We start from the raw sequence: 25,521 nt of genomic DNA on the forward strand, positions 1-25,521 counted from the left end.
CGTGCGTGTGGCTGGCGCCTGCCCGGCCCAGACACCCGCCCGTCCGCGCCGCTTGCCCGCGGCGGCCGCGTCCCTAAACCGCGGGGTCGTGTTTGTGTTTGACCCGCTGACACCGGCAGCTGGGCGCGCGGCCGAGGCCGGTGTCGGCGCGGCGGGGCGCGGCGGGGCGCGGCGGGGCGGGGCGGGGCGGGCGCGGCGGAGGCGGAGAAAGAAGGAGCGGGAGCCCTGGGGAGGCCGGGTGCCGCCATGGAACTGGGCCCGGAGCCCCCGCACCGCCGGCGCCTGCTCTTCGCCTGCAGCCCCCCTCCCGCGCCACCGGCCGTCGTAAAGGCGCTGTTCGGCGCGCCAGCCGCCGGGGGGCTGTCGCCTGTCACCAACCTGACGGTCACCATGGACCAGCTGCAGGGACTGGGCAGGTGAGGAGGAGGTCAGCGGTGGGGCTCCAGGCTGTCGGTCCTGGCGGTCCCCGGGGAGACTGGGCCGGGAAACCGGCTCGGGGAGAGGCGGACCTGCCCGCCTGGGTCTGCCGCTCGGGGGCGGCAGCGCCGGCCCCAGGGCCCGCCATGTGCACCCTTTTCTCGTGAGGAATGTTGGGCGGGAGAGGCCATTCGGACCCTCCAGGGCCGGACCCGGTGTGGGGTGGGGATGGCCCCTGCTCCCCACCTTCACCACCCCGTTGGGGTTACCCTGTACCCTCCTTCTGCCTCTTCCCTATCCCAGGGAGCCCTTTGGAACCTGTCCCCACGGGGAGAAAGCAGGGCCTCCTTAGCCCTTACTTCCACCCTTTGCTGAACCTCACAGGATCTTAATTTCCTGTGAGCTTTGTTCCTACCCAACAAAGGGACGTGGCATTTTCTTTCCTGGTGTTTGTACAAAATTATCGCAATCTCTCCTGGCCTCGTGCGCATTCCTGTTGCCCACTCGGTTCCTTTCCCAAAGCCAGGCTTTTTTACCCAACTTTCCATACCGGAAAGCTCCGGGACTTTTTCTTAGAGTAAAAAATGCATCGTACAGTGTTTCTAATGAGGCAGCTTTTCTCCCAGCCTTGGGCATCCCTTTTTCTAACTAAGCAAATGTCTTCTTCCTTTCTAAACCTCTGAAAGGCAGAAACACTGCCCTGGTCATCTTTAATCGTCTCTTCTAGCCCAGTGCCTAGAACACATGTTCCCATTTCAGGAAATATTTCAATACTGGTCATAATCATATCCTACAATGTGGCCCAGGAGTGTGCCCACTTTCTCTTTTCTCCTCTGCTTTTATCCTCAAGTGCAAACTGGGTGTTCAGGGTGGGAAAGTGGAGCCTGGTGTGGCCTAGAAGTAATGATGGTTCATGGCAGCCCAGCCCGGCCACTTGTTAAGCTTGTGGCCTGTCTCCTGCATGTAACCTTTTAATTGAGTCCTGGAAATTTCTCTTGGTTGTAGTGAGTATGAGCAGGCACTGGAGGTGAAGAACAGCAGTCTGCAGAGGATGGGCTCCTCCGAGTCAACTGATTCAGGTATTTTCTGTCTTCAGTTACGCATTGTGTGTCTGCTGTGTAGGGGACAACACTGGGAATTTACTGAAATATTCCTCTTCACTTGGGGACTTATTGGTGAGTGGTTGAGACAGGATATGGAGAATGCAAGGCATCGGGTGACAAACACCCTTAGGAACAGCAGGAAGAAACCCCTTGTAGCAGTTTATGGAGAGACAAAACAAGTTCAAGTGTCTGCAAGGAAGTGGTGTGTGCTGGGCCTTGAAGGATGAGTAACCCACTGCCCACTGCCGTCAAGTCGATTCCAACTCATAGCGACCCTGCAGGACAGAGTAGAACTGCCCCATGGAGTTTCCAAGGAGCACCTGGTGGATTTGAACTGCCAACCTCTTGGTTAGCAGCTATAGCGCTTAACCACTACACCACCAGGGTTTCCGAAGGATGAGTAGTAAAGTAAAATTCACCATACCGTTATAAGTGTAATTCAGGACGTCATCGGTTAAAATTTGGGGTCAAGTTATTGGAAGTATAATGAAAGTATTTGAGTAAGCTTGTGGAGGAAAACCGCCACTGTATTATTCTAAATCATAAATTTATGTTACTACAGGGTTTATCTTTGCACAGATAAGAGCATTTGGGCACAGATACATTAGGTGAAAGAACTGCAAGAACAAAAGTCTTAAAATACAGGCAGCTTCTTGAGAGCTAGATATAGGATTTTTATTTGTGGCAGTGTGGGAGGCCTTTCATGAGATGGGTACCTTACTTTGGTGCCATTTTGTTGAAGGCAGCAAATATTGGGCTTACATGTCACACGACTAGTAATTGAATTTTCAAAATCCCAAATTTACCCACGTGATTTGCCAAGATAAAATATTTGAAATTGAAACTATCCCAGAAAACCCTGATACCTGTTCTTTCTGTGGTTGGAACTGACAGTTGGAAAGTTACCTGAGTTACCTCTGAACAACCAGGCAATCATGCCGTGAATCAGTTTAACCTTTTCCTCAAAATCTGTTTCAACTGATGGTAATTGGGATTCCTAGGTAATGCAAACGGCTAATGCACTAACCGAGAGGTTGGAAGTTAGAGTCTAGTGAGAGGCACCTTGGAAGAAAGGCCTGGTGACCTACTTCCAAAAAATCAGCCATTGAAAACCCTATGGAGCATAGTTCTACTTTGACGTACATGGGATCTCCATAGTTTGGGTTTTTTTGTTTTGTTTTGTTTTGGTAGTATTTGCAAGTAGGAGAGGGAATTGATAGATTATACTACAAAAATATTCAGACTTGCGCAAATAAGATGTTTTTGACAATCAGCAAACCACAGAAATCAAGTAGAGGTTTGACTTCAGTTCTGGCAAAGGTCTAAGCTATGAGTCTTTATTGGCTGACTTATACGTAAAGTTCTAATTTTATTTATTTTTAATGACAAAATGTATTTTGTTTATGATTTTCTGAGAGATTTTTAGACACTTGCAAAGCACAAAGAACTGAAAATATTTTAAATGAAAATCGACAGGCAAATGGAAATTCTGGTTGAAGGAATGAAGGCTGCTTTATAGACCAGCTGAACTACAGTGATTAATGGCGGCTAGAAACACTTTTTTTTTTTTTTTTTTTTTTCAATTTCCCACAGGCTTCTGTCTGGATTCTCCTGGGCCCTTGGACAGTAAAGAAAAGTATGTATTCACTGCTTTTAAATGTTTGTGCTTAGAAAAAGGTTTTGTTAATTCTATAATGACATTTTTCACACTCTGGCCTAGATCCCTGGCTTTAGCTGTCCCTAGTCAACAACAATCAAACTCTGACACACATGGGGTCACCATAAGTCAGAATCAACTGGATGACTGATGGTAGTCAGACTCCTTAATCCTGCCAACATTCTTGCTATCTTTTGAGAATGAGTGGTTTACATCAGCAGTTTTCAGAACCTCTCCTCCTTTATTTTAGCTATAATTTTGATGTTCTATTCAGAGCACTCAAACCCCTACTCCACCCTATAACATCATGGCCTTAAGAAAACCTGTGCTTTCAGTCATTGTGAAGGTTCTCAGGGCAAACAGTCACTCCCTTGAGGACTCTGAGCATTAGGTGGGACCGGTGGGGAGAGTGGGGCACAGGAGCAACTGAACTTAGTTCAGCTGTGCTTCTGTGGTGTGAGTAAGCAGTCCTTGCAAGAGGCCACTGTCACTGAAGATTAGGGATGAGGGAAAACAGACTACAGCAAAAAGCATTTCTGATCACCTCCAATGTATAATAATTCAGGGTTTTTGTTTTGTTTTGCTTCATGATTTTTGCAATTTTCTCGGGGAAGGGGGGAACCTGTGCGTTTTAAGGGAAGACCTTAGTTTGTTTTTTTCACCTAGAAACTCAATATTGGGTTTGCTTCTTTGGGAGGCTGGTCTGTGTAACTGTCCCCAGACTACAGGCTAGACACTGTTCGTCTGCTAATATGAATAAATCCTTGCTTTATTCTCATTATTTACCTTCTGGTCTAATTGCAGCCTTGAAAATCCCATGAGGAGAATAAATTCCCTACCTGTAAGTTAGTGTCCTTGTTTATTCTGAGCTAATACCTTTTCTCTGCCCCCTCCCCTCCCGCTTAGCTACCAATGTAACCTTGATATGAGATCTTAGAGGGTGAAGACTGCTTATCTATAAGCACAAGACTATGGAAAAGCACTCAAGACCCTCTACATATTCATCTCTACCAGACTTTTATCAAACCTGCCAGGGTTCTTTTTACACCAGTGATATTATTTTGGAGATGATTTGGCCTTTGCTGAGAGGAATGTAGACCTTGTCAGGTTAGGTGTAAAGCCATGTAATGAGGACCTCCAACCTGTGTTCTGGCAATATGGCGCCTTGGCCACACTTATTGGATACCTACTACTATAGTGTAAGAAGAGCTAGCCCTCCCCTCTTTTTTTTCTTTCCCTTTCTTTTGAGAACTGAATTCTCATTTATGTACCCTAATTTCCTCTTTTCATTTTGATAGCAGAAGCTCCTGGGGTGTAGCCCAGCTCTGAAGAGGAGCCATTCTGATTCTCTTGACCATGATGTCTTTCACATGATTGACCAGGATGAGAACAAGGAAAATGTGAGTATGGCATCGCTATACTAACGACTAACCCCGGGCAGAAGTAAAATCAATGACTGGCTGCTTTCTGGGAGCTGAAACCTTTGCCAAAATCAAGCATGGTCTTTGGGGTCAGAGAATCCGAGGTTTGAATCCTCCTTCTTACTCGTTGTGTGACCTTGAGCAAGTTACTTCTGTTTTTAGTTTTCAGTTTCCTCATTTGTAAAATAGATGTGTTTTTTTATGACCATTGCTGGAAATAAGTGAGATAATGTATATAAAACACTTAAAATGGTACCTGCCATGTAGGAGTTACTCAGATGGCAGCTCTTAGGAATATTTATGTCCATAAATAGTCAGTCTGGGAGGGTCAGCCCAGGCTTTCCTTTTCTCTTTGCTCTAACCCTGAGAGCTCAGGAAAAGGCTTCTTGGCAGCATTTGGAAGAATTGGGTCAATAGGTTCCAGGGAATCTCAGGGTAATGGAAATGGTGGCTTAGAGGAGGAATTTCTATGATCGTCCATCTAAAAAAAAAGTCTCAACACTGTGGCCTGGCCTTCTCTCTTGCATCTGGCAGGGTGCCTTGCATAGGGCAGGCATCCAAACTCACTGAATGAATTAGCCCAGGCCTTCTTTCTCACTATTTCTACATCTGTTTGTTTCCCCCCTTTTTCCATTCCCTGCTGAAATACCACAATTTATAATCCTTAAAATCTTCTACACTTACTGCAAAACCTGCTGCTTCCAAGAACTCTCCTGATGGTTCATTTGGCAACTTGAGAGATGTTTTGAGGGAGGATACAGAAATGAGTTTCTGTGGGAACACCCTGCTCTCCCTGTGTTGAGCACTTGGGCACTGCTCCAGCCTCTGTGTAGTGCTTTCTGCCACACAGGCCAAGCTGTACTGATGCCTGGCCCTACCCAGGGCTTGGCTTCTCCCAGGGTTGCCTGCCTGGACCCTTGTTCTAGAGGGGAAACTGGGTAGGTGATGGTAAAAGCGTGCCCTCTCTGGTGTCATACTTCCTAGCTTTGTGACCTTGGCCACATCATGTGGCCTATAAGGCCTAGTTTCCTCATCTGTAAAATGGGGGCATCCAGGTGGTATTTGAGGGTTAGATGAATTAATGCACAGAAAGTGCTTGGGTACTGTGGTGGCACATCAACATTATGTGATACTAGTTGTTATTGCACTGAGCACTTAATGACAAGTTCTTAAGTGGGTATTTCAGGTAGGGCAGTGTGGTTTTTCAAATTTCTCTATAATTATACTTGTTTTCTAAACTTCGTATTGAAATCTAACATAAAATAAAGTATACAGATCTCAAGTATACAGCCTGATAAATTTCTACAAGTGAGCATACCTATATAAGTACCACCCAGATCAAGATGACATGACCAAACCCCAGAGGCTCCCTTTTGCTGCCTCTCTGTCAGTAACCATCTCCCACAAAAGTAACCATTAGTCTCCGTTTTGTCACCCTACATTAGTTCTGCCTGTTTTTTAACTTTTTTTTTACACGGTATATATTCTGCCACATCTGGCTTCTTTAACTCAACATTGTATTTGTGAGACTTAGCCACAAACTGGCAAGCCAGTAGTTTTTGTTTTTGTTGCTTTTAGTATGTGATAGTTATTTGAAGCGGGAAAGGCATTTTCTTATGTGTATGGAGAGGTGAAAAATAGAAGGCTCTTAAGCATATAGTATTTATCCCAATGTAGTGATTTTTCTGAGATTTTTTGTTTTGTAGAGTTGGCAGATATTTGTATGTTAGGAAATAAAGTATATGTGGTGGAGGGGGAATGCTGCTTTAGAAGTTGGTCATTGAACAGGTTACACATATCCAGTGTTAGAAGTTAGATCAGAAACAGGTCCACCCTTCATTCGGAGGCTGTTGTAAAGGTGGTGACTAGTGCCCACTCCTCTTGCCTGTCTCACCCAAGCTACAGCTGAGGCCCTAGAGCTGGTTTTCATGGACAGTAGAAGATGTCTCCGCTATACTGTCTTGCAGGAAGCCTTTGAGTTTAAGAAGCCAATCAGACCTGCATCTCGTGGCTGCCTGCACTCTCATGGACTTGAGGAGAGTAAAGATCTCTTCACGCAGAGGCAGAACTCTGCCCCAGCTCGGATGGTACGTGCCCTGACTTCCGCAGGGGAGCTGCTGAGGGGAAGCAAGAGTTAAAGCACCCTCTTTAACCTGGAACTGAAGACACTGCAGTAGTTCTTACTGTCTTTATCTTGACTTTGTCCTTTGAAACTAGGCTGTGAAACATTCTCGCTGTTTGAGACAGGCAGAAGCAGAGTGAGAGCTGTTGTGTTTGAAACATTGTACTTGAGCGGGGAAAATAATCTGCAGGCATCCTGGGTCATTCTAAGTGTGTGTACGATGGGGTTATATCTTTTACTTAAAACTTGCGCTTTTACTATGCATCCTGAGTGCTAGAGGCACTCCCCAGAGAGGGGTTTTATTTGGAGACAGCACTTGGCTTCTTCAAAGGTGGCTTATTAACAACAATGGTGAATTCCAGTGAACCACTGCCTACAGGCTGCTTGGCAGCATTTAGGGTCACTTGTCCCTGGGCTATTTATTTGTTAGTCAGAAACTGTCATTACTTCTAAAGTTTCCTACTGTTAGCCTGAACTGGATCAATAAACAGCCCTATAGACTAGAGAGACCCAACTTGAGCTGATCATAGTTGGTTTCTGAGTTTTCCTGGGAATTTGGGTCTGAAAATACAGCTTTCCAATCTGGCATGTGGTTTGAGATTCAGGTTCGGCTAATATTACTGTTCTGTCTACCACTGCACAAACCACTTTGACAACATGTTCTTATATTGAGTCATCATGATTTTGTGAAGTAGCTGGAGTTACCCCATTTTACAGATAAGGAAAGTACAGTCACAGGAGTTGAGAGATTTGCCAAAGGTCGCAGATAATAGAACACCAGGATTTAACAGAATCTCCAGAAGCCTGAGTACACGGTAACCCTTTGGGAGTTGGGTATCAAAAACTAAATATCTTTAGCGTGTGCTTGGAGAGCAGAGCACCAGGGTTTCCTGTGATCACTTGGTCATCCCTAATTGTAGGTGCTGGGCATGCAAACTGAAAGGTCAATGCCAATCCCACTGGTTTGGCTAGCAGACGTGTCAGAGGATATTTCTTTGGTATTGTTTTTAGTCTCTAAGCCACAATCTGTTTCCTCATAATAGCTTCTTGGTGTAGGAACCTGGGGAAAGAATTAGTCCTATCTAGAAACAGATCTAGACTTGTCTGGCGTTTTCTATACCACATTTGTACTTGGGGATCCCAGAACCTATCTCACAAAAACCAGTTTATAACCTGGAGTGCTATCCACAATAACGTTACTCCCTCTGGGCTCCACTGGCACAGAAACTGCCAGTTTGTCCAGGATGTATTCAGGTGTACTTGTGGAGAGTCAAAGATGTCCAGAACTTGTTTCATATCAGGGAAGCATAGCTAGCATGAGAACCGGAGTAGGCCAGCTGCAAAGGGGATTCCTAGGTGAGCGATCCACTCACTGAGCCAGAGGGCCACTTGAGGACAATTGCCCAAAGGGATTTGGGTGTTCTTAAGGATTATTTATAGGTCTTATTTTAGAGCTGCCTTGTTACTGTTAAAAAGTGTATCTCTAAACTTTTTTCCTCGCTTTAAAAGCTCCTAAAAGAGACATAATTCAGTGTTAGCAGTGTTTATCCCTAGATATCGGATTTGTGAATGATTTTCTGAATTTTTTATATTAAATCAGTGTTAGTTATACAGTGGAGGTTCCTCCCCTAAAAAAACAACACAAGATTGCCTAATGAAATACTCCTATTTTTACTCCAGGAGTGGTTCCATCTCCTCGGGAGGTAGTGGAGTACGGAGAAAACCTCGGGCTTTGGAATCAGACAGCCTAGTTTTGTGATCTTAGTAAACTCTCTTAAGCATCAGTGTCCCGATTTGTTAAAAAGAAAAGGATTAACTACCCCTTAGTGTGTGTTGTAGGAGCTCTGGTGGCACAATGGTTAAGAGATCAACCGCTAACCAAAAGGTCTGCAGCTGGAATTCACCAGCTGCTCCTTGTAAACTTGATGGGCAGTTCTACCCTGAACTATAGGGTTGCTATGAGTCTGAATAGACTCAACGGCAATGGGTTTGGTTTTGGTTTAGTGTGTTTTAGGCTAATATGGGATTGTACATATAAAGATTATATATCATAGTGCCTTGCACATAGTAATTGATTTAAAAATTGAGCGGCTATCATTTAAATCCCGAGTGTAAAGAACTAGGATATACTTTCTAGAACCAGGCCACCCTTTATTTCCCTCTGTCAGAACTTGTTACATAGATATTCTCTAGGCTGTTGTCTGGTCTCCACAGAGACTTGCATCTTTTCATCCTTCTTTATTTCAGTAGGTTATCATAGTATCACAACTCTCATGTTGATCACCATTCACCAGTTGTGACCTGATAAAACAAACCTTGTTCTTCACAAGAGCCCATCCCCAGATCCCTCATAAAGTGATTGCTTCTGGGAAGAGTCTTTTGTAAAGACTTCTTACTTCTTAACCTGACTCTGTGAGTGTCACATCATTTATAATCTCAGGGTACATTTTTCTTTGTTTACTAGCTGCTAAAATTTTACTTCTTATAACAAATACAGTATCTTTTCCTCATGAAAGCTCATGACCTAACCAAGGAAATAAAAACTGATCAGAGCTGTCATTTGTTAACAAGTAGTGAATTGTGTCTTCTAGCTTTCCTCGAATGAAAGAGAGAGCAGCGAGCCAGGGAATTTCCTTCCTCTTTTTCTGCCCCAGTCACCTGTGACAGTGACTCTGTCTGATGAGGATGATGGCTTCGTGGACATTCTCGATGGAGAGAGTCTTAAGGTACTGTGTGTGTGTGTGGCTGATACTTTTCTTCAGTTGGTGAGAATTTATTGAGACTCTGATTCTAACCTGAATCACTCCTATGGGAGGTTCAAAAGATGACATTAATATGGTCCTTCTTACCCTGAAGGAGCTGACAATCTATTTTGTGCAAGAGACGTGAAATAAAAACAGCGTAACGGTGTAGGACTAGCTGCCACATGGTGTAAAGTTGAATTGGCTGAGGATGCCTCCTCATGTACCTTCAAGGGAGAAGAAGCTTATAGCTATGTTCAGATATCAGAACTATTAAGTGTGATTCTCTTCTGACCTTAAGGGCTGGGGGAGTGGTGGTGAGGGAGGAGGGGACATTACATGCCTTCTATCCAAACTAATGTTAGTTTCTATTGGATGTTTTTAAACCAGTTTTCCTCTTTCTTTAGAATGATGAGGAGACCTCATCATGCATGGCAAGCCTCTGGACAGCTCCCCTTGTCATGAAAAGAACTACAAACCTTGTGAGTTATTCCCACGTGTCTGGAGGAAGCCTTGAGTAACTGGGCTCTGGGACAGTATGGACCCATATTATCCTCTAAACAGAAAGCTAGTCTTTCTGCTCACACCGCCATAGGAATCAGAACTTGTTCCATTCGAGATTCTTTGGATCCATGGGCCTTGCTATTTGACTGGTCTCTAGTGTTCCCTGATGTAACTTTTTTTTTCCCCCCTCATTGATGTGTGAGGGCACCTTGGTAATTTATATGCGTGCAGTTCTTGTTTTTATAATTTCATTTCAATCACGATTAGTCAGCTAATGTCCTTTCTGGATGACCTACAACTCTGGTCTCTCTGAACTTACTAGTGTAAGCACAGCTTTGGGTGACTTCACTTCCAGCTGGCAGCATCCTAAATGTTGTCTAAGTGACCATCAAAACTCTGCCTTGTACCTTCGCAAAGCAGATTCCCACCCTGGACCTCATGGCTTCCTCTTGCTCTGATTTTGAGAAGGGGCAGGCAGTTGCTGTGGCCACCAACATTTGCTTCAGCCAGGATTTGGTGGGGCCAGTGGGTGAACTCCTGTGCTTCCATGTTGAAACTTCCCTTTTAGTCAATGTCCTTAATTAGCCATTTTTGTACCTGTGTGTCTTCTTGCCCTAAATAGGGTTTGGTGATGCAGTGATTAAGAGATCAGCTGCTAATAAAAGATTGGCAGTTTGAATCCACCAGCCACTCCCTGGAAACCCTATAGGGCAGTTCTACTCTGTCCTATATGGCCACTGTGAGTTGGAATCAACTCAGTGGCAATGGGTTTGGGGTTTTTTTTGTTTTGTTTTGGTACCTGTGTGTCTTCGTGCCCTAAATAGGGTTTGTCTCTGCTGTCATCCTCTGTAGCACCTTGGTTTAACTCAGCCCCAATATTAAAACTTCACACTTCTGGAAGTAAGACAGTAGGAAGTGAGTTGTTTTTCCCTGTCGCAATCAGGCGATAGCAGTGGAGAGAGAGCACCTGATGGTAAAGTGGACAATAGCTTATTCTGGAATGTGGCCTAGTTAAACTCATGCATACATTCGTTACTCTGCCCCACAAATTTACACTCTTAACTCCATTTTAACAACCTTTATGGCCATGTTTTATTGTATAACCTAGCTGTCTTACACCTTTTCTGGATTTAGGTGGGGTATTTAAACCCAACAAACTGTCCAAGCAGGGTACAAGTAATAAAATGGATGGGATGAGGCAAGTCAAAAATGTGTTCCTGATTGGAAGGTCACAGTTACGTCTCTTCACTCTGTGTAGACAATAAGCTTTTTAAGAGCAAGGATTGTCTTACTCAAAATTGATTTGTCTTTTTTTTTCCTAAGGGCAATCGATGCAAGCTGTTTGACTCCTCTTCCATGTGTAGCTCTACCCGGTCAGTGTTGAAGAGACCAGAACGATCTCAAGAGGAATCTCTGTTTGGGAATACAAAGCGGAGGAAAAGCATGACTGGGGCCAGTGTGGAAGAGGCAGCCACTCCAGAGAAGCCCCAGGAGGTTAGTTTTGTGGGTTCCTTTTTGTCTGAAGGGAGTGATTTTTCACTGGTTTCAAAAGTGTCCATAATTGCCTATTAAAGCATTTTTATGATGGCTGCTTCAAAATCCTCATCAGATAATCCCAATATCTGTGTCTTTTCAATGCTGGTGTCTGTTGTCTTCCTGTTCAAATTCCCATTCAAAATTCCTAGTCAGATTTTCCTGGTTATTGGTATGAGTGAATGACTTTTCTATTGTTCCTGTATATTTTGAGACTCTGGATCTATGTAAATCTGTTTTACCAGGCCTTGTTTGATACTGTGGGGAGGGGTAGGGTGCCACTTCTTTACTGCCATGTGGAGATGGAAACCCAAGTTCTCCGACACAGGTTCCATGGACACCTGGAGTGGTGGGAAGCCTCACTGCTGAGTCAGTGAGGGGGAGTTCAGGCTCCTCGAGTGGCCTCCGCTGACACCACAGGGCAGGGGATCCCCATTACCACTGGGCAGAAAGGAAAGTCTCAGTTCGTTACTGAGCCTTCTCTGACACCATCCCAGTGGAGCAGGGGTTAGGACACTTCATTACAGCTGAGCAAGACTGGAAGTCTCCTCACTCAGCCCTTGCTGACAGCAGTAGCAGCCATTTCCCCTGGTGTTTGGTTGGAGTAGGGCCATTATTGCCTAAAGGTTCTCTGTCTTCCTAGGCTGACCTTTTCCTAGTCTGTTAGAGAGAGCAGGCTTTTTTGTTGGAGCTTGTGTGTGTGTGTTGGAAATAACAAAACATGCCCTGAACAATTTCTGCTTGTACAACTCAGTAGCATTGACTACAGTCTTCAAGTTGTACAGCCATTCTCACTCTTCTTTTCCAAATTATCCCACCACCATTAACATAAACTCATTGGCCCCTAAGCAAAAACTTCCTCTTCCCTGTCCCTCCCACCCCTGGTAATCACTAATAATTTTTGGTTTCTGTATAGTTGCTTATTTCATATAAGTGAGATCAAACAGTATTTGTCCTTTTGCAATTGACAGATTTTGCTCAGTAAAATGTTTTCAAGGTTCATCCGTGTTATGGCATGTATCAGGATTTCATTTCTTTTTATAGCTGAGTAATGTTCCGTTGTATGAATCTACCACATTTTGTTTATCCATTCATCTGTTAATGGATATTTCAGCTGTTTGTGCCTTTTGGCTGTTGTGAACATTCGTGTATGTGTGTGTCTGTTTTGGTTTCAGATCTCTTGGGTATACACCTAAGAGTAGAATAACTGGGTCACGTGGTAGTTCCATGTTCAACATTTTGAGGAACCACCAAATTGTTTTCCCACATTGACTACTATTTTACATTCCCATCAACGATAGATGAGAGTTTCTGTTTCTCCACAACCTCACCAACACTTACTGTTTTACGCTTTTTTTTTTTATTGTCATTCTCATGGGGGAGCAATGATTTTGATTTGCATCTCCCTAAGGAAACTCTGGTGGTGTAGTGGTTAAGTGCTACGGCTGCTAACCAAAAGGTCAGCAGTTTGAATCCACCAGGCGCTCCTTGGAAGTTCTGCTTGGGGGGCAGTTCTGCTCTGTCCCATAGGGTCACTGTGAGTCGGAATCCACTTGATGACAACAAGTTTGGTTTTGGAGTGACTAATGATGTTGAGCATCTTTTCATGTGCTTGCTGGCCATTTAAATATCCTCTTTGGTGAAAGGTCCCTTCAAGGCCTTTGCCCATTTTTTGATTGGATTGTTTGTCTTTTTGTTAAGTTGTAGAAGTATTGTATATATTTTGAATAGTAGAAACTTGTCACATATGGGCTTCCCCAAAATTTTCTCGCAATCTGTAGGTTGTCTTCACTTCTTTGGTAAAATCCTTTGATGAACAAAAGTATTTCATTTTTATAAGGTCTCATTTATCTATTTTGTCTTTTGCTTTTGTTGTCATATCTGATAGCCCATTGACAAAAGCTAGGTCCCACACCTTCCCCCTATATTTTCTTCTAAGAATTTTATGGTTTTAGCATTCACATAGGTACTTGGTCCATTTTGAATTGGCTTTTGTGTATGGTGTGAGAAATGGATCCTGATTAATTCTTCTGCATATGGAAATCCAGTTTTCCCAGCACCGCTTATTGAAGAGACTGTTCCTTCCCCATTGGATGGATTTAGTACTGTTGTTGAAAATCAGTTGATCATAGATGTATGGATTTGTATGTGGACTCTCAGTTCTGTTCCATTGGTCTATATGTTCCATATGTCTATATGTCTACCAAACCCAGAACCCAGTGCTGTCAATTCGTTTCCGACTCACAGTCCAGGCTGTTTTAATTACTGTGGCTTTATAGTATGTTTTAAAATCGGGAAGTGTGAGTCCTACTTTATTCTTCAATATCGCCTTAGCTATTTGGGATCCCCTGCCCTCCCATATAAATTTGGGGATTGTATTGAATTTATAGATTGCTTTGGGTAGTATTGACATCTTAACTAAATTAAGCCTTCCAATCCATGAAATGTAATGTCCTTCCATTTATTTAGGTCTTCTTTAAATTCTTTTAGTAATGTTTTGTAATTTTCTATGTACAAGTCTTTTACCTTCCTGATTAAATTTATTCTTAGGTACTTTATTGTTTTAGATGCTATTGTAAATGGTAGTTTCTTTAATTTTCTTTTCTCCTTGCTCACTGCTTGTATTTAAAAACTTGACTCATTTTTGTATTGACCTTGTACCCTGCCACCATGCTAAACTTACTTACAGTATTTCTTCTAATAGCTTTCTTATAGATTCTTTGGGATTTTCACATATAGCATCATGTTTTCTACAAAAACTTCCTCCTTCCCAATTTGGATACCTTTTTTCTTTTGTAGCCTAATTGTTCTGGCTAGGACTTCCAGAACAATGTTGAATAGTAGTGGTGAGAGTGGGCATCCCTGTTTTATTCCTGATCTTACTGGGAAAGCTCTCGGTATTTCTCCGTCGAGTACGGTGTTAGCTGTAGGTTTTTCATAAATGCCTTTATAAAAAAAGGCATTTTGAAGAATTTCTCTCTATTCCTGCTGAGTGTTTTTATTGTGAAAGGGTGTTGGATTTTGTCAAATATCTTTTCTGCATCTATTGAGAATCATAGTTCTTTTCCTTTGTTCTGTTAATGTGGTGTATTACGTTGATGGATTTTCTAATGTTGAACCACCCTTATATTCCTGGGATAAATCCCACTTGGTCATGGTATATAAACCTTTTGATATATTTTTGTATTCAGTTTGCTGGTATTTTGTTGAGTTTTTTTTTTTTTTTTTTTTTTATTGTGCTTTAAGTGAAAGTTTACCCAAAAAGCCAGTTGCTCGTATAAAAATTTATATACACCTTGCTATATACTCCTAGTTGCTTTCCCCCTAATGAGACAGCACACTCCTCTCCACCCTGCATTTCCATGTCCATTCAGCCAACTTCTGTCCCCCTCCGCCTTCTCATCCAAACAGGATCTGCCCACATAGTCTCATGTGTCTACTTGATCCAAGAAGCTTACTCCTTACCAGTATTATTTTCTATCCCATAGTCCAGTCCAATCCCTGTCTGAAGAGTTGGCTTTGGGAATGGTTCCAGTCTTGGGCTAACAGAAGGTCTGGGGACCATGACCTCTGGGGTCTTTCTAGTCTCAGACCATTAAGTCTGGACTTTTTATGAGAATTTGAGGTCTGTATCCCACTGCTGTCCTGCACCTTCAGGGATTCTCTGTTGTGTTCCCTGTCAAGGCAGTCATTGGTTGTAGCTGGGCATCAACTAGTTCTTCTGGTTGCAGGCTGATGTAGCTTTGTTGAGTACTTTTGCATCTATATTCATTAGGAATATTGATCCATAGTTTTCTTCTTTTGTGGTGTCTTTGTCTGGCTTTGGTATCAGGGTAATGCTCACCTCATAGAATGAGCTAGGAAGTGTTTCCTCCTCTTCTATTTTTTGGAAAAGTTTAAGTAGGATTGGAGTCACTTTTTCTATAAATGTTTGGTAGAATTCTCGGTGAAACCGTTTTCTGCAGGACTTTTCTTTGTGGGAGGCTTTTTTTTAAATTGTGCTTTAAGTGAAAGTTTACAAATCAAGTCAGTTTCTCGTACAAAAAACTTACACCTTGCTATGTATTGTTATGTACTCTCCCCCTAATAAGACAGCACACTCCTCCTCTCCACCCTGTGTTCCCCATGTCCATTCAGCTAGCTCCTGTCTCCCTCTGCCTTTTGGTTACTGATCCAGTCTCTTCACTTGTTATGGGTCTGATGATCGACTGTTTCTTCTTGAATCAGTGTAGGAAGTTTATGTTTCAAGGAATTTGTCCATTTCCTCTAAGTTATATACTGAATTCTCTTGCTCAACTTTTTGTGTGTGTGTGTGAGAATCATCCAGATTGTTGCTTACATCCCTAGTTTTTTTGTGTGGTGTTTTTGTTTGTTTTGAAATGCTGTGTACTGTTCATTGTGTGATTATGCATTCTACTGTTAATTGACATTTGGGTAGCGGTTCACAAGTTGTGGCTTCTATGAATAAAGCTACTGTAAATATTCTTGTACAATTCTTTTTTTCTAGACATACTTTTTATTTCTTGTAGATAAATACTTAGGAGTGGAATTACTGGGTCAGAGGCTAGGTATATATTTAGTCTTAGTAGATATTGCCAAATAGTTTTCCAAAGTATTTGTACTCCCTACAATGTATAAGAGTTCCGTTTGTTCCACACTCTTACCCAGTATTTGATAATGTTCATTGCTTTAATTTTAACCATTCTGATGGGCGTGTGGTATGTATGGTTTTAATTTGTATTTCCCTAGTGGTCATTTTTGTTGGTCATAGATTATCCTCACTATTGCTCGTTCAAGTCTTTTGCCCATTTTTCTGTTGGGTTGTCTCTTATTTATTTGTGGAAGTACTTTATATATTCAGCTATGACTCTTTCACTGGATGGATGTATATTTTTCCCCCACTCTGGCTTGCCTTTTGATATTGTTCTTTTGATAAATAGAAGTTCTTGATTTTTAAATGTATCTCAATTTGTCAATCTTTCTATTTATGTGTACTGCTTTATGTGTCATATTTGAGAAATCCTTACCTCTCTGTGATCAGTCCTCTTGACATGACCTTATAAGTCTGATCACTTCCTTGCTTCTATGACAAGGCGTTCCAGGTTCATCTCGTACATTTCTTGTCCCACGCCTGAAGTCAATCACGTCTTCAAAAAGCCCTGGTTTCTTTTAGTGGAAAATAGTATTTAGAGACCACATTATGTCCTGTACACTAGGGGTGCTCATTCACCCCTAGAGCTTTGCAGTGGATAGAGCTGAGAAACGGTTGTTTTTTGTTTTGTTTTGTTTTGTTTTGTTTTTTAACATAGCCGTAATGTTAACCCCCCTCTTTAAAAAAAAAGAAAGGAAAATTTAGTTTCAGAGCAATTCTGTTAGAGACTAAAATAATAGTGGACCTAGTCCATAGCCCATGTTCATTTATTTACTCCAGATTGAATCAAATAAGAAAAATGCCTTCTTTGCTAAATATAGAAGTTAACATTCCACTCTCTTCCATGTGATATGTTCCAGATGAATGTTTTTGAGAAACCTGTTCAGAACTCCACCTTTGATTTGTTGCAGATTCTACATCAGTCTTTATCCTTGGCATCTTCCCCAAAAGGGACCATTGAGAACATTTTGGACAGTGACCCAAGGGACCTTATAGGAGACTTCTCTAAGGTAATTGCAAACAGATGCAAGCAGAGCTGTTCTGACTGAGTGGTGCACGGAGTGGGGATACCTAGAACCCCACTCAGCCTTCCTCCCTCCCTGAGGTGGCCCCTGAGGTGCCTCCAGAGGGACGCAGTTTGGAAATTTTAAAGGTAGAGAAACTTGGTGGGTTCTCATAGTCATTTTTGTGTTGGACTTTGAGATTATAGACTTTGCTGACCCAGTTTTTTTCTGCTTTGAATTTCTTGTTGATACCATTGTTTTCATCAGTGAAAGCATGCTGAATCATTGAGTATGTCTGAATTTTTGGTAGTTAGTACGGATTTTTTTTTCTTGCCCCTCCCCGCCCCTGCAAGCCTATCCTGTGTCTATTGGTACATATGTGTAACAAATAAAAATTTTCAAAATGTCTATTTTTCCTACCAACAATTCAGACATCTCATACAATACTCTGTAAAAACAGTAATTTGCAGCGCATGCCTGTTTCTTTAGTTTCAAACAGCCATTAAGACCCCTGCCTTGTGGCAGCATACTCTGTCAGTGGTATAGCAGCTTCCCAATAAACCCCAGGGGCTGAAAAAGTTCATGGTCGCTGTATATACTACCCATTACAAAAGGGTTAAGGTAGGAAGCTGCTGACCTTGGCTCCGATGCAAAGATCAGGTACTCTGAGAAGTATGTTTTTGATTATAAAAAACAGTATTGCATAAAAGTATAAGGAAGCAGAAATAAACTTCCAGTATCACTAAAGTCTATATGTCAAAAGATTATCATAGAATGCCCAGGGTTGAAGCTGAATTTCTCCACTCTCCAGAGAAGCAAGGCCTTAAAGAGAAAAGGCTCCCAGAGAAGTTCAGAGAAAGATCAGCTGATGGCCTGAAGTGCTGTGAGGAAGGTTGGCTGCGTTTGAGCCATGGTGAAATACCAGGGTGGGACAGGGAATGTGTCGGCAGCAGCTTGTTTGCCACATTTGACTTGCTTAATCTTTTCTTTATTAATTTAGCTAACATTTATTGAAGCACTTATTATGTATTAGGCACTGTGGGGGATTCCCAAGTAAGACCCAATTCCTTTCCTTAAAGAACTTGGTGTAGTAGGAGAGGTGAGCCGTGTTATATACCACATGTAAACGAGCCACATTCACCACACGGCAAATTGAAATAAACGTCACTGAGATGTAAGCAACAGGCTAAGAGAAACAAGGGGAGGTTTGTCTTAGCTAGAGGATTGGGGAAGGTGTGGGCCTGGGCCATTGGTATTTCAGCTGGGTGGGATTTGAAGGAACAGGGAGAGTTAAGAGGTTGAAAATGGGAGATAGTTCCAGCCTGAAGGGATGAGTAACCAAAGACCTGGGTGTGCTTTGGAGGTGTTCCTGCTTGTGAAACCTTCAGCTTGAATTGAGGCTGTTGATTATGTTTGTCACAATGGCCACTGCATGGCCACAGGGGTGGGTGCACTCTTGATCAACCAGTTACCTTAATGAGTAATTGCTGATGTGCCTGTCTTCTGCCTAACTAAGCCTGGGCCAGGTCTCATTTTTTCCAACCCCAGAGCCTAGCACCGTAGCAGCTGCTCAGTAGATGAGTGAAGCGCCTTCCCTTACTGTATTTTTAAGTGCCGTTTGTAGTCTGAGATGAGAAATCCTGACAAAAGCAAGTGAAAAAAGAAACTACCAGGATGTTTCTGAATTCAGGCTGGCTTCCTAGCCGGCTAACCTTGGATAAGGTGCTTAATTTGTCTGAGTTTTTCCATCTGAAAATGAGGATGATATTCCTTGTAGGTGTGTGTGAAAATTAAACGTCAGGGTGTTAATGAAGTGCCTACGAGAGTAATTAATTAGCACATACTATCTGATTAATGTTTGCTTTTTTAAAACTGCTTACCAGGCGACCAGTATAAATGTTGCATTTATAGGCTTTCAGATTTGCTAAGTATCTTTTTTTTTCTCTATTTTATTTTAGGGATATCTCTTTCATACAGTTGCTGGGAAGCATCAGGATTTAAAATACATCTCTCCAGAAATTGTAAGTCACCTCTTTGGAACCCATAGGGTATTTGAATCTAGTGTTCCTAGACCCAGGGTTAATTCTCCTTGGCTTTCTCTCTGCAGATGGCATCTGTTTTGAATGGCAAGTTTGCCAACCTTATTAAAGAGTTTGTTATCATTGACTGCCGATACCCATATGAATATGAGGGAGGCCACATAAAGGTATGAATTCCTGAGGGTTACTGTCGAGCTCTACTGTCTTGTCTCGGGGAGGGACCCTTAGACGGGATCTATGATTTTAAAAAAGGAGGGACAGTGGCACCTGCCCAACTTAACCTCACATGTTATTTGTGAGAATAAAAAGAGACAGAGGATGTAAAGGCATTTGACTCTTGGTGCACCAATTGAATATTCCCTGGTCTACACTGCCCTCTACCACTTTGTACAGCAGATGCTCCCTGTTCTAGCCTTCTTGTCATCACCTTCATGGGCATCTCTAGGTCATACCTGCTGATTTCTAAGCCGAGGGAGGGCAGAAGGGCTCCACAGTATTTGTTGTTCAGGTACAAATATTTGAACACCCCAGGGTTCCTGCCTGAAGAAAGCCAGTCGCTGGCAGTGGTCTCTGGCACGTTTAGCGGTCCCTCTTAGTTTGTAGTTCAGTCAAGCTGGTTAAATTAATGGGGAAGAGGCATTATTAGGACACACTTTCCCAGGAAGAAAGGAACTGTTGGTGCTATTTTAACCTTTTACCAAATGAAGTAGTGTTGAAGAAGTGCTTTACATACAGTGTTTGCTTATGGCTTTTGAAAGTCCCCAAATTCACAGATACCACTCATAACATTACCATAGCTGTGTAATGGAATTTCAGTCCCATTTCCAGTCCCCGTGTGTGTTCCTGCATAGTTAGTGTATAGAGAGCTACAAAGCTCCGTTGAGATACAGGTGCCAGGTGGTCTACTGGGCTATTGAGCCTGGAGACCAGTTCCCGTGTGCCTGTAAAACTGGTCTCGTAGACTTAAAGGTTACTGTCGCGGAGTCAGTACTGCAGGTGTGGGACACACAGATACCAAGAGTCTCTGGTACCTTCAGGGTGCGGTGAACTTGCACATGGAAGAAGAGGTTGAAGACTTCCTACTCAAGAAGCCCATTGTACCTACTGATGGCAAGCGTGTCATCGTGGTCTTCCACTGTGAATTTTCTTCTGAGCGAGGCCCCCGCATGTGAGTGCTGCACAGAACTGGGCTCTGTGGGGCATGGGCACCACTGCTTTTACGGGATGTGGTTGTGCATGGCTCACACTTGGAGCATACGTTAGCATAGCAACCATCCTACTTCACATCCCTGATCATCTCCAGGCCCTGACTTTCACACATGACATATACATACATGGTTTGTAAAAGCATGGAACAGATGTTTTCCCACATTCTTGTCCATTTAGCAGTTACTTAGTTTCATGAGTGGCCCCTTTTCAGTGTGGTTTATAGGCTTGACCTGACAGTTTCAGGAGGAAGGATTTTCAGGTTCCTCCAGTCCAGCGCTGTCTAGGATGCTAGTGTTGACTGCAGCATCCCCTGTGGATGGATCTCTGCTTTATCACCCCCATTCCTGCGTCAGTCCTCGCCATTGTTGGATGTGGCTCGCTGTTAGTCCTAAGTTCCTCCAGATGAAAATAAGGTGGAAGCTACCGGACAGAGTGGAGGAGCAGCAGGGAGGCTGGAGTGGAGTGAAAGGGAGAGCAGCCTGGGGTGAGAGAGTGATAAGAAGTCAGGTTTTGTGGGCCATGTTAAGACTTTGATTTTTACACCAGCATGTGAGGTGGGTTCAGCTGGAAAGATCTGAGTGAGGGAGACAGTAGTCAAAGAGGGAGGAGGCTGGGGAGTATGGCTGGGTTGGGAATTCAGGGAGAAGCCAATACCATATGTGAGGCACGGGGTGGTGACAGGACGATGGTCAGGGGTCAGGTGCTGAGACTGGTTAACTTGGAGGAAGTGAAGTTAGAGAAGAAGCCATCTACCTTTAAATACAAGGCCGTGGCACTGGCCATGACACTGGTCCTAAGGCTCTCCTGTGGTCAGGAACTGTTGGTGTCCAAGAATGAATGTTGAGTTGGGGAGATGTGTGTGAGGACTGCTTAAACCCACAACCACTGCTTTTACTGTATTCTTTCCTTTTTTCTGTATCAGAAGGGCTAACCTGCCTTTGGCCTTCGTTTCCCTTTACTAGGTGCCGGTACGTGAGAGAGAGGGATCGGTTAGGTAATGAGTACCCCAAACTCCACTACCCTGAGCTGTATGTCCTAAAAGGCGGATACAAGGAGTTCTTCCTGAAGTGCCAGGTGAGGCGGGTCTCTGGAGAGCATGCCCTACCCCTCACTCATGTTGGATAAGGGGCCCTTTTGTTGCCAGGAGCCTGGGGTGTCTGCCCTGCAGAGAGCAGGCCCCTATAGAACCTGCTGTCCAGGTCTGCATTGCTGCTCCCAGCTTTGCACCCCTGGGAGGGGAGGGAGAGAACCAGATTGTAACTGTGAGGCAGGTGTGCCCTAACTCACCTCTCTTGTCTCTCAGTCTCACTGTGAACCCCCCAGCTACCGGCCCATGCACCACGAGGACTTTAAAGAAGACCTGAAGAAGTTCCGCACCAAGAGCCGGACCTGGGCAGGGGAAAAGAGCAAAAGGGAGATGTACAGCCGTCTGAAGAAGCTCTGAGGGTGGCAGCGCTGGACTGCAGCAGCCTGAGCCTCCTTGCATCCCTCCCCTTTTCCCTTCCCCTCTTTGCTGCACAGAAACTTGAGGAAAGGGGCCAGCTGTGTGGCATATGAAGAGAAGGCCTGCGGCTTTCACGCCTTAAACCTACCTCCCAGAATCCCAGGGTTGGAGCCCAGAGTATCCTGTTGGCAACACCTCTTCTGTCCCTCATAAGATGGCTTCCTTCTACATCAGGACTATCTGCCAAGACTGTCAGATGCCACAGCACAGTTCCGAGCCACTGTGTCAAAACATCCGAACTCCTCATCCCGCACAGTTGGACCAACAACCTGGTGCCTTGCTGGGCGCTGGCTTTCTGGCATGAAGTACAGGGCTTTCAAGAGGAGGGAGAAGTGGAAGCAGAAGTAACACGAAGAGAAATGCTGCTGGCCAGATACCAAAGGCAGCCTGGGAAGGAAGGGTCTTTGTGGGATAACCCGTATCGTTAATTTATTCAACTTTATCAATCACTTTATTTTATTTTTAACTCCTGGAGACTTGTACTTAACTCCTTTGTTAGGTCAAAATACTGCCATTCTAGGTAGGGTTTTATTATCCCAGGGACTACCTCTGCTTTTAATTAGAAAAAAAAAGAGGGAAGAAAAGTCAAACCTGTTGTGAGTTGTGGGACAGAGAACTAGGAGCTCTGTCACCCCCAGGAGGCACTGCAGTACTGGGGCTGCTGCTATTTAAAGCCAAGAACTGAGATACTTTGGGAGTGGGCACTGGACTCGGGCTTGGCTGCAGGACATAAGCTAAACCTCCCAGACCTACCTCAAAGGCTTTTGAGATCTATTTGTGGGGGCAGGGGAGTTCCCTGTGATACTGGCTAAACTAGGAGCCACAATCAGGAAAGCACTTCAGCCAGCTTCCACCGGGCCACCCCCAGGTCAGTGTTGGAACGTGGTAGTATAGGTATCCCAGGATAGGGGTGGGAATGGGTGGGCTCCAGAGGATGAGGGTAGGAAGTATATACTGAGTGTCTTCCTTCTATTACTCTGACACTCTTTAATAGCTTTTACATTATTATTTTTTTTAATGGTCGTTTTATGAGTTGAGAAATACCAAGTCAGTGTCAAATGGGCCACCCAAGGGAAGGGAGGGGCTGGAAGCCCTGGGCATGCAGAGAAGCTAAAGGGTGCTGACAGATGACTATAGAATATTTTTCTCAGGGGGAGTCTGGTGGATTTTGAAGGTAAAACTTTCTGGATTTATCATGTTTTAATTTGAGGAATGGGGAGTGATGGTTCATCATCAGTTGCCTACTCATCTAACCCCGTGGAACTGGGGTCTCAAAGGAACACCTCCCATCAATGGAGCTGGGGCTGACTTGATTCTAGGCAGGCCTACTTGGGGCCTGCTCATCTCTACCCTCAGGCCCAGCCACTCCACTATCTCTGCACCATTGGGGTGTAGCCAAGCTTTTCTTATACACAAGAGTCAATCTCACCTCTTGCCTCGGCATTCTGTTCTGGGGATGGGGAGGGAACCAGTGACACTGGAGATGACTGGTTACTGAGTTACGGGTTGAGTTGCATTTATCTATAAAACAATCTTGTTGAAAAAAAGAATGCGGGGAGTATGGGAGAGAAGAGCTAGAAGACATCTTCCCACACACAATTGAGATATCACAGTTTGGTCCCTGATCTTGGTTGTAGGGATTCTGTTGGTTGGATGCTTGAAGAGGGAGGTGGGATGACCTTCATATTGTACCAGCTCAGCCAGCATTGCTGACCACCTGTTGCAGGCTCTGAAAATAAAAACAATCTTGGACCCATGCTCTCTGCCTGATTCTTGATGAATTTAAAGGGAATTGCTTTTCTCTTTAGGATCTTGGGAACGCACCTGACTAAAACCAGTGTCTGGGACAGCCACATTTCCTCAAGAGGCCAAAGGGCTTTTGCATACCCTGGCTTCAGGGATTCCTGGAAGGAGCCCAAAGACTCAAATGTGTGGTTCAGATTGAGTCACAAGATGAAAAGCCACAGGTTGAAGGAGGGACCACAAGTTTCAACTGTTGTGAAGAAGCCAGAGAGGATACTACAGGATGAAATAGGACAAATGTGGGTAAATCATAGCCCCTCAGGCACAACGAGGGAGACTTGGAAGTGTGATGCTGGGGAGCTGCTGGCTAACTTGTCTAACAACTGGAGCACCTGCAAAATAGAGTGGGGCTTGGGATAGAAAACAACTGTTCCTTCCAATATATATAAATGTAAAAAAGATAGTCGTTCAAGCATATATACCACTATTGATAGATTATTTTTAAGTCTTCCATAATCACATAAATATTTCATCCATGATCCCACCTCAAGTCAAGCTTCATTTAGTCGTGCTCTTACTGATGGCATTTATAGGAGGCATTATTTCAACATTTTTAAAAAACGTAAAACTGGAGAAGTTCATGGTAATACTAATCTCCGGTATCACATATAAACATCACTGTTTATATATTATGTAGACTTTTGGAAGCAATAATACAACCATCTGGTACAAAATGCCAAAGACTTTACATTGAACACTAGCTCTCTGTTATCTCCTAGCACCCCATTTCCAGATTTTTTTTTTTTTAACTCTTCCAAAGAGACACTGCAGGTACGAACATTGTCCACACTCTCCTCCCCACTGTGTTTTATCCCGCTGTGTAATTTCAGGAAAGTACACGAAAACATGGTATGTATATTGAGATTACTTTCAACTGCATTAATATCTGTACATATTTAAAAGTATATATAAAGTGTTAATTTAGAAATGAGGTCATGTTATTCAACCCTTCAGCATTTATACTTCTGAAACGTACTAGTTTCCTTGAGCCTAGCTTTATTTTAATCAAATTATTTGAGGTGGCAGCACTATTTTAGTTCATGTGTGGAAAAACTATCCCAAACCCAAGTATCCATTCTTATAATTAGGATTTTGTTTTTCATTTGTCCAGTAAATGTATGCTTACGAATTCTGCAAGCTAATTACTTTGTCTTTTTTTGTCATGGAGAACATCAAACATATAAAAGTAGAAAAATGAGCTCCTTTTGTACCCATTACACAGCTTCAACAATTATCTGCTAATAGCCAATCTTGTTTCTCCTTCTCACCTCAACTCGACTTACTTTGCTTTTTAAATTTATTTTGAGCAGGTAATACTTCCCTGGGTTATTGCAAAAGGCAGCCGATCTCCTATCCGATTCATATTTGCCACAATCAACTTGCTACAGTGGCTAATTTGGTCAACCCATTCTTGAGAATTTAATGGTTCCTTGTTGCCTATAAAATGAAACCTGAACAATTTAGCCCATCTGCTAAGATGTAACCCCAGCCTTACCTATGTTCATTTTATGCTCCAGTAACAGGGCAGAATTCTCAGTCTCGAGAATATACCTTGCCTTCTCAACCTTGCTTGCCACAGCTGGAAGCCTGCTATGCAGAAAGTTTGCATTTACTATAGAAAAACTATTATGGAGGCCCACAAGGTAGAGGGCTGGTTAACTCTGGGAACCTTCGTTGTTGTTAGGTGCCGACTCATAATGATCCTATGTACAAAAGAATGAAACACTGCCTGGTCCTGTGCCATCCTCACAATCTGTTACGCTTGAGCCCACTGTTGCAGCCACTGCGTCAATCCATCTCTTTGAGGGTCCTC

At 43.5% G+C, this 25,521-nt stretch overlaps 1 protein-coding gene across 4 annotated transcripts; it reads left to right on the forward strand.

Annotated features, from left to right (window-relative positions):
- Positions 1 to 246: 246 nt before the first annotated feature.
- Positions 247 to 24,382, forward strand: CDC25A (cell division cycle 25A). Of its 4 annotated transcripts, none has more exons than XM_064274605.1 (15): positions 247 to 416; positions 1,423 to 1,496; positions 3,114 to 3,156; positions 3,982 to 4,018; positions 4,476 to 4,577; positions 6,566 to 6,685; positions 9,312 to 9,446; positions 9,869 to 9,943; positions 11,289 to 11,459; positions 17,061 to 17,159; positions 19,112 to 19,174; positions 19,261 to 19,359; positions 20,230 to 20,360; positions 21,364 to 21,475; positions 21,705 to 24,380. In XM_064274605.1, the coding sequence occupies exons 1-15, from the start codon at positions 247 to 249 to the stop codon at positions 21,843 to 21,845; spliced, it is 1,572 nt and encodes a 523-aa protein (XP_064130675.1). In that variant the 3' UTR covers positions 21,846 to 24,380. The 4 variants fall into 4 exon arrangements, with proteins under 4 accessions (XP_064130675.1, XP_064130676.1, XP_064130678.1 ...); XM_064274606.1 differs by having other exon boundaries at positions 4,479 to 4,577; XM_064274608.1 differs by lacking the exon at positions 6,566 to 6,685 and having other exon boundaries at positions 4,479 to 4,577; positions 21,705 to 24,382.
- Positions 24,383 to 25,521: the final 1,139 nt, after the last annotated feature.

Source organism: Loxodonta africana, chromosome 22, assembly GCF_030014295.1.
Source record: "Loxodonta africana isolate mLoxAfr1 chromosome 22, mLoxAfr1.hap2, whole genome shotgun sequence".
Taxonomy (NCBI): domain Eukaryota; kingdom Metazoa; phylum Chordata; class Mammalia; order Proboscidea; family Elephantidae; genus Loxodonta; species Loxodonta africana.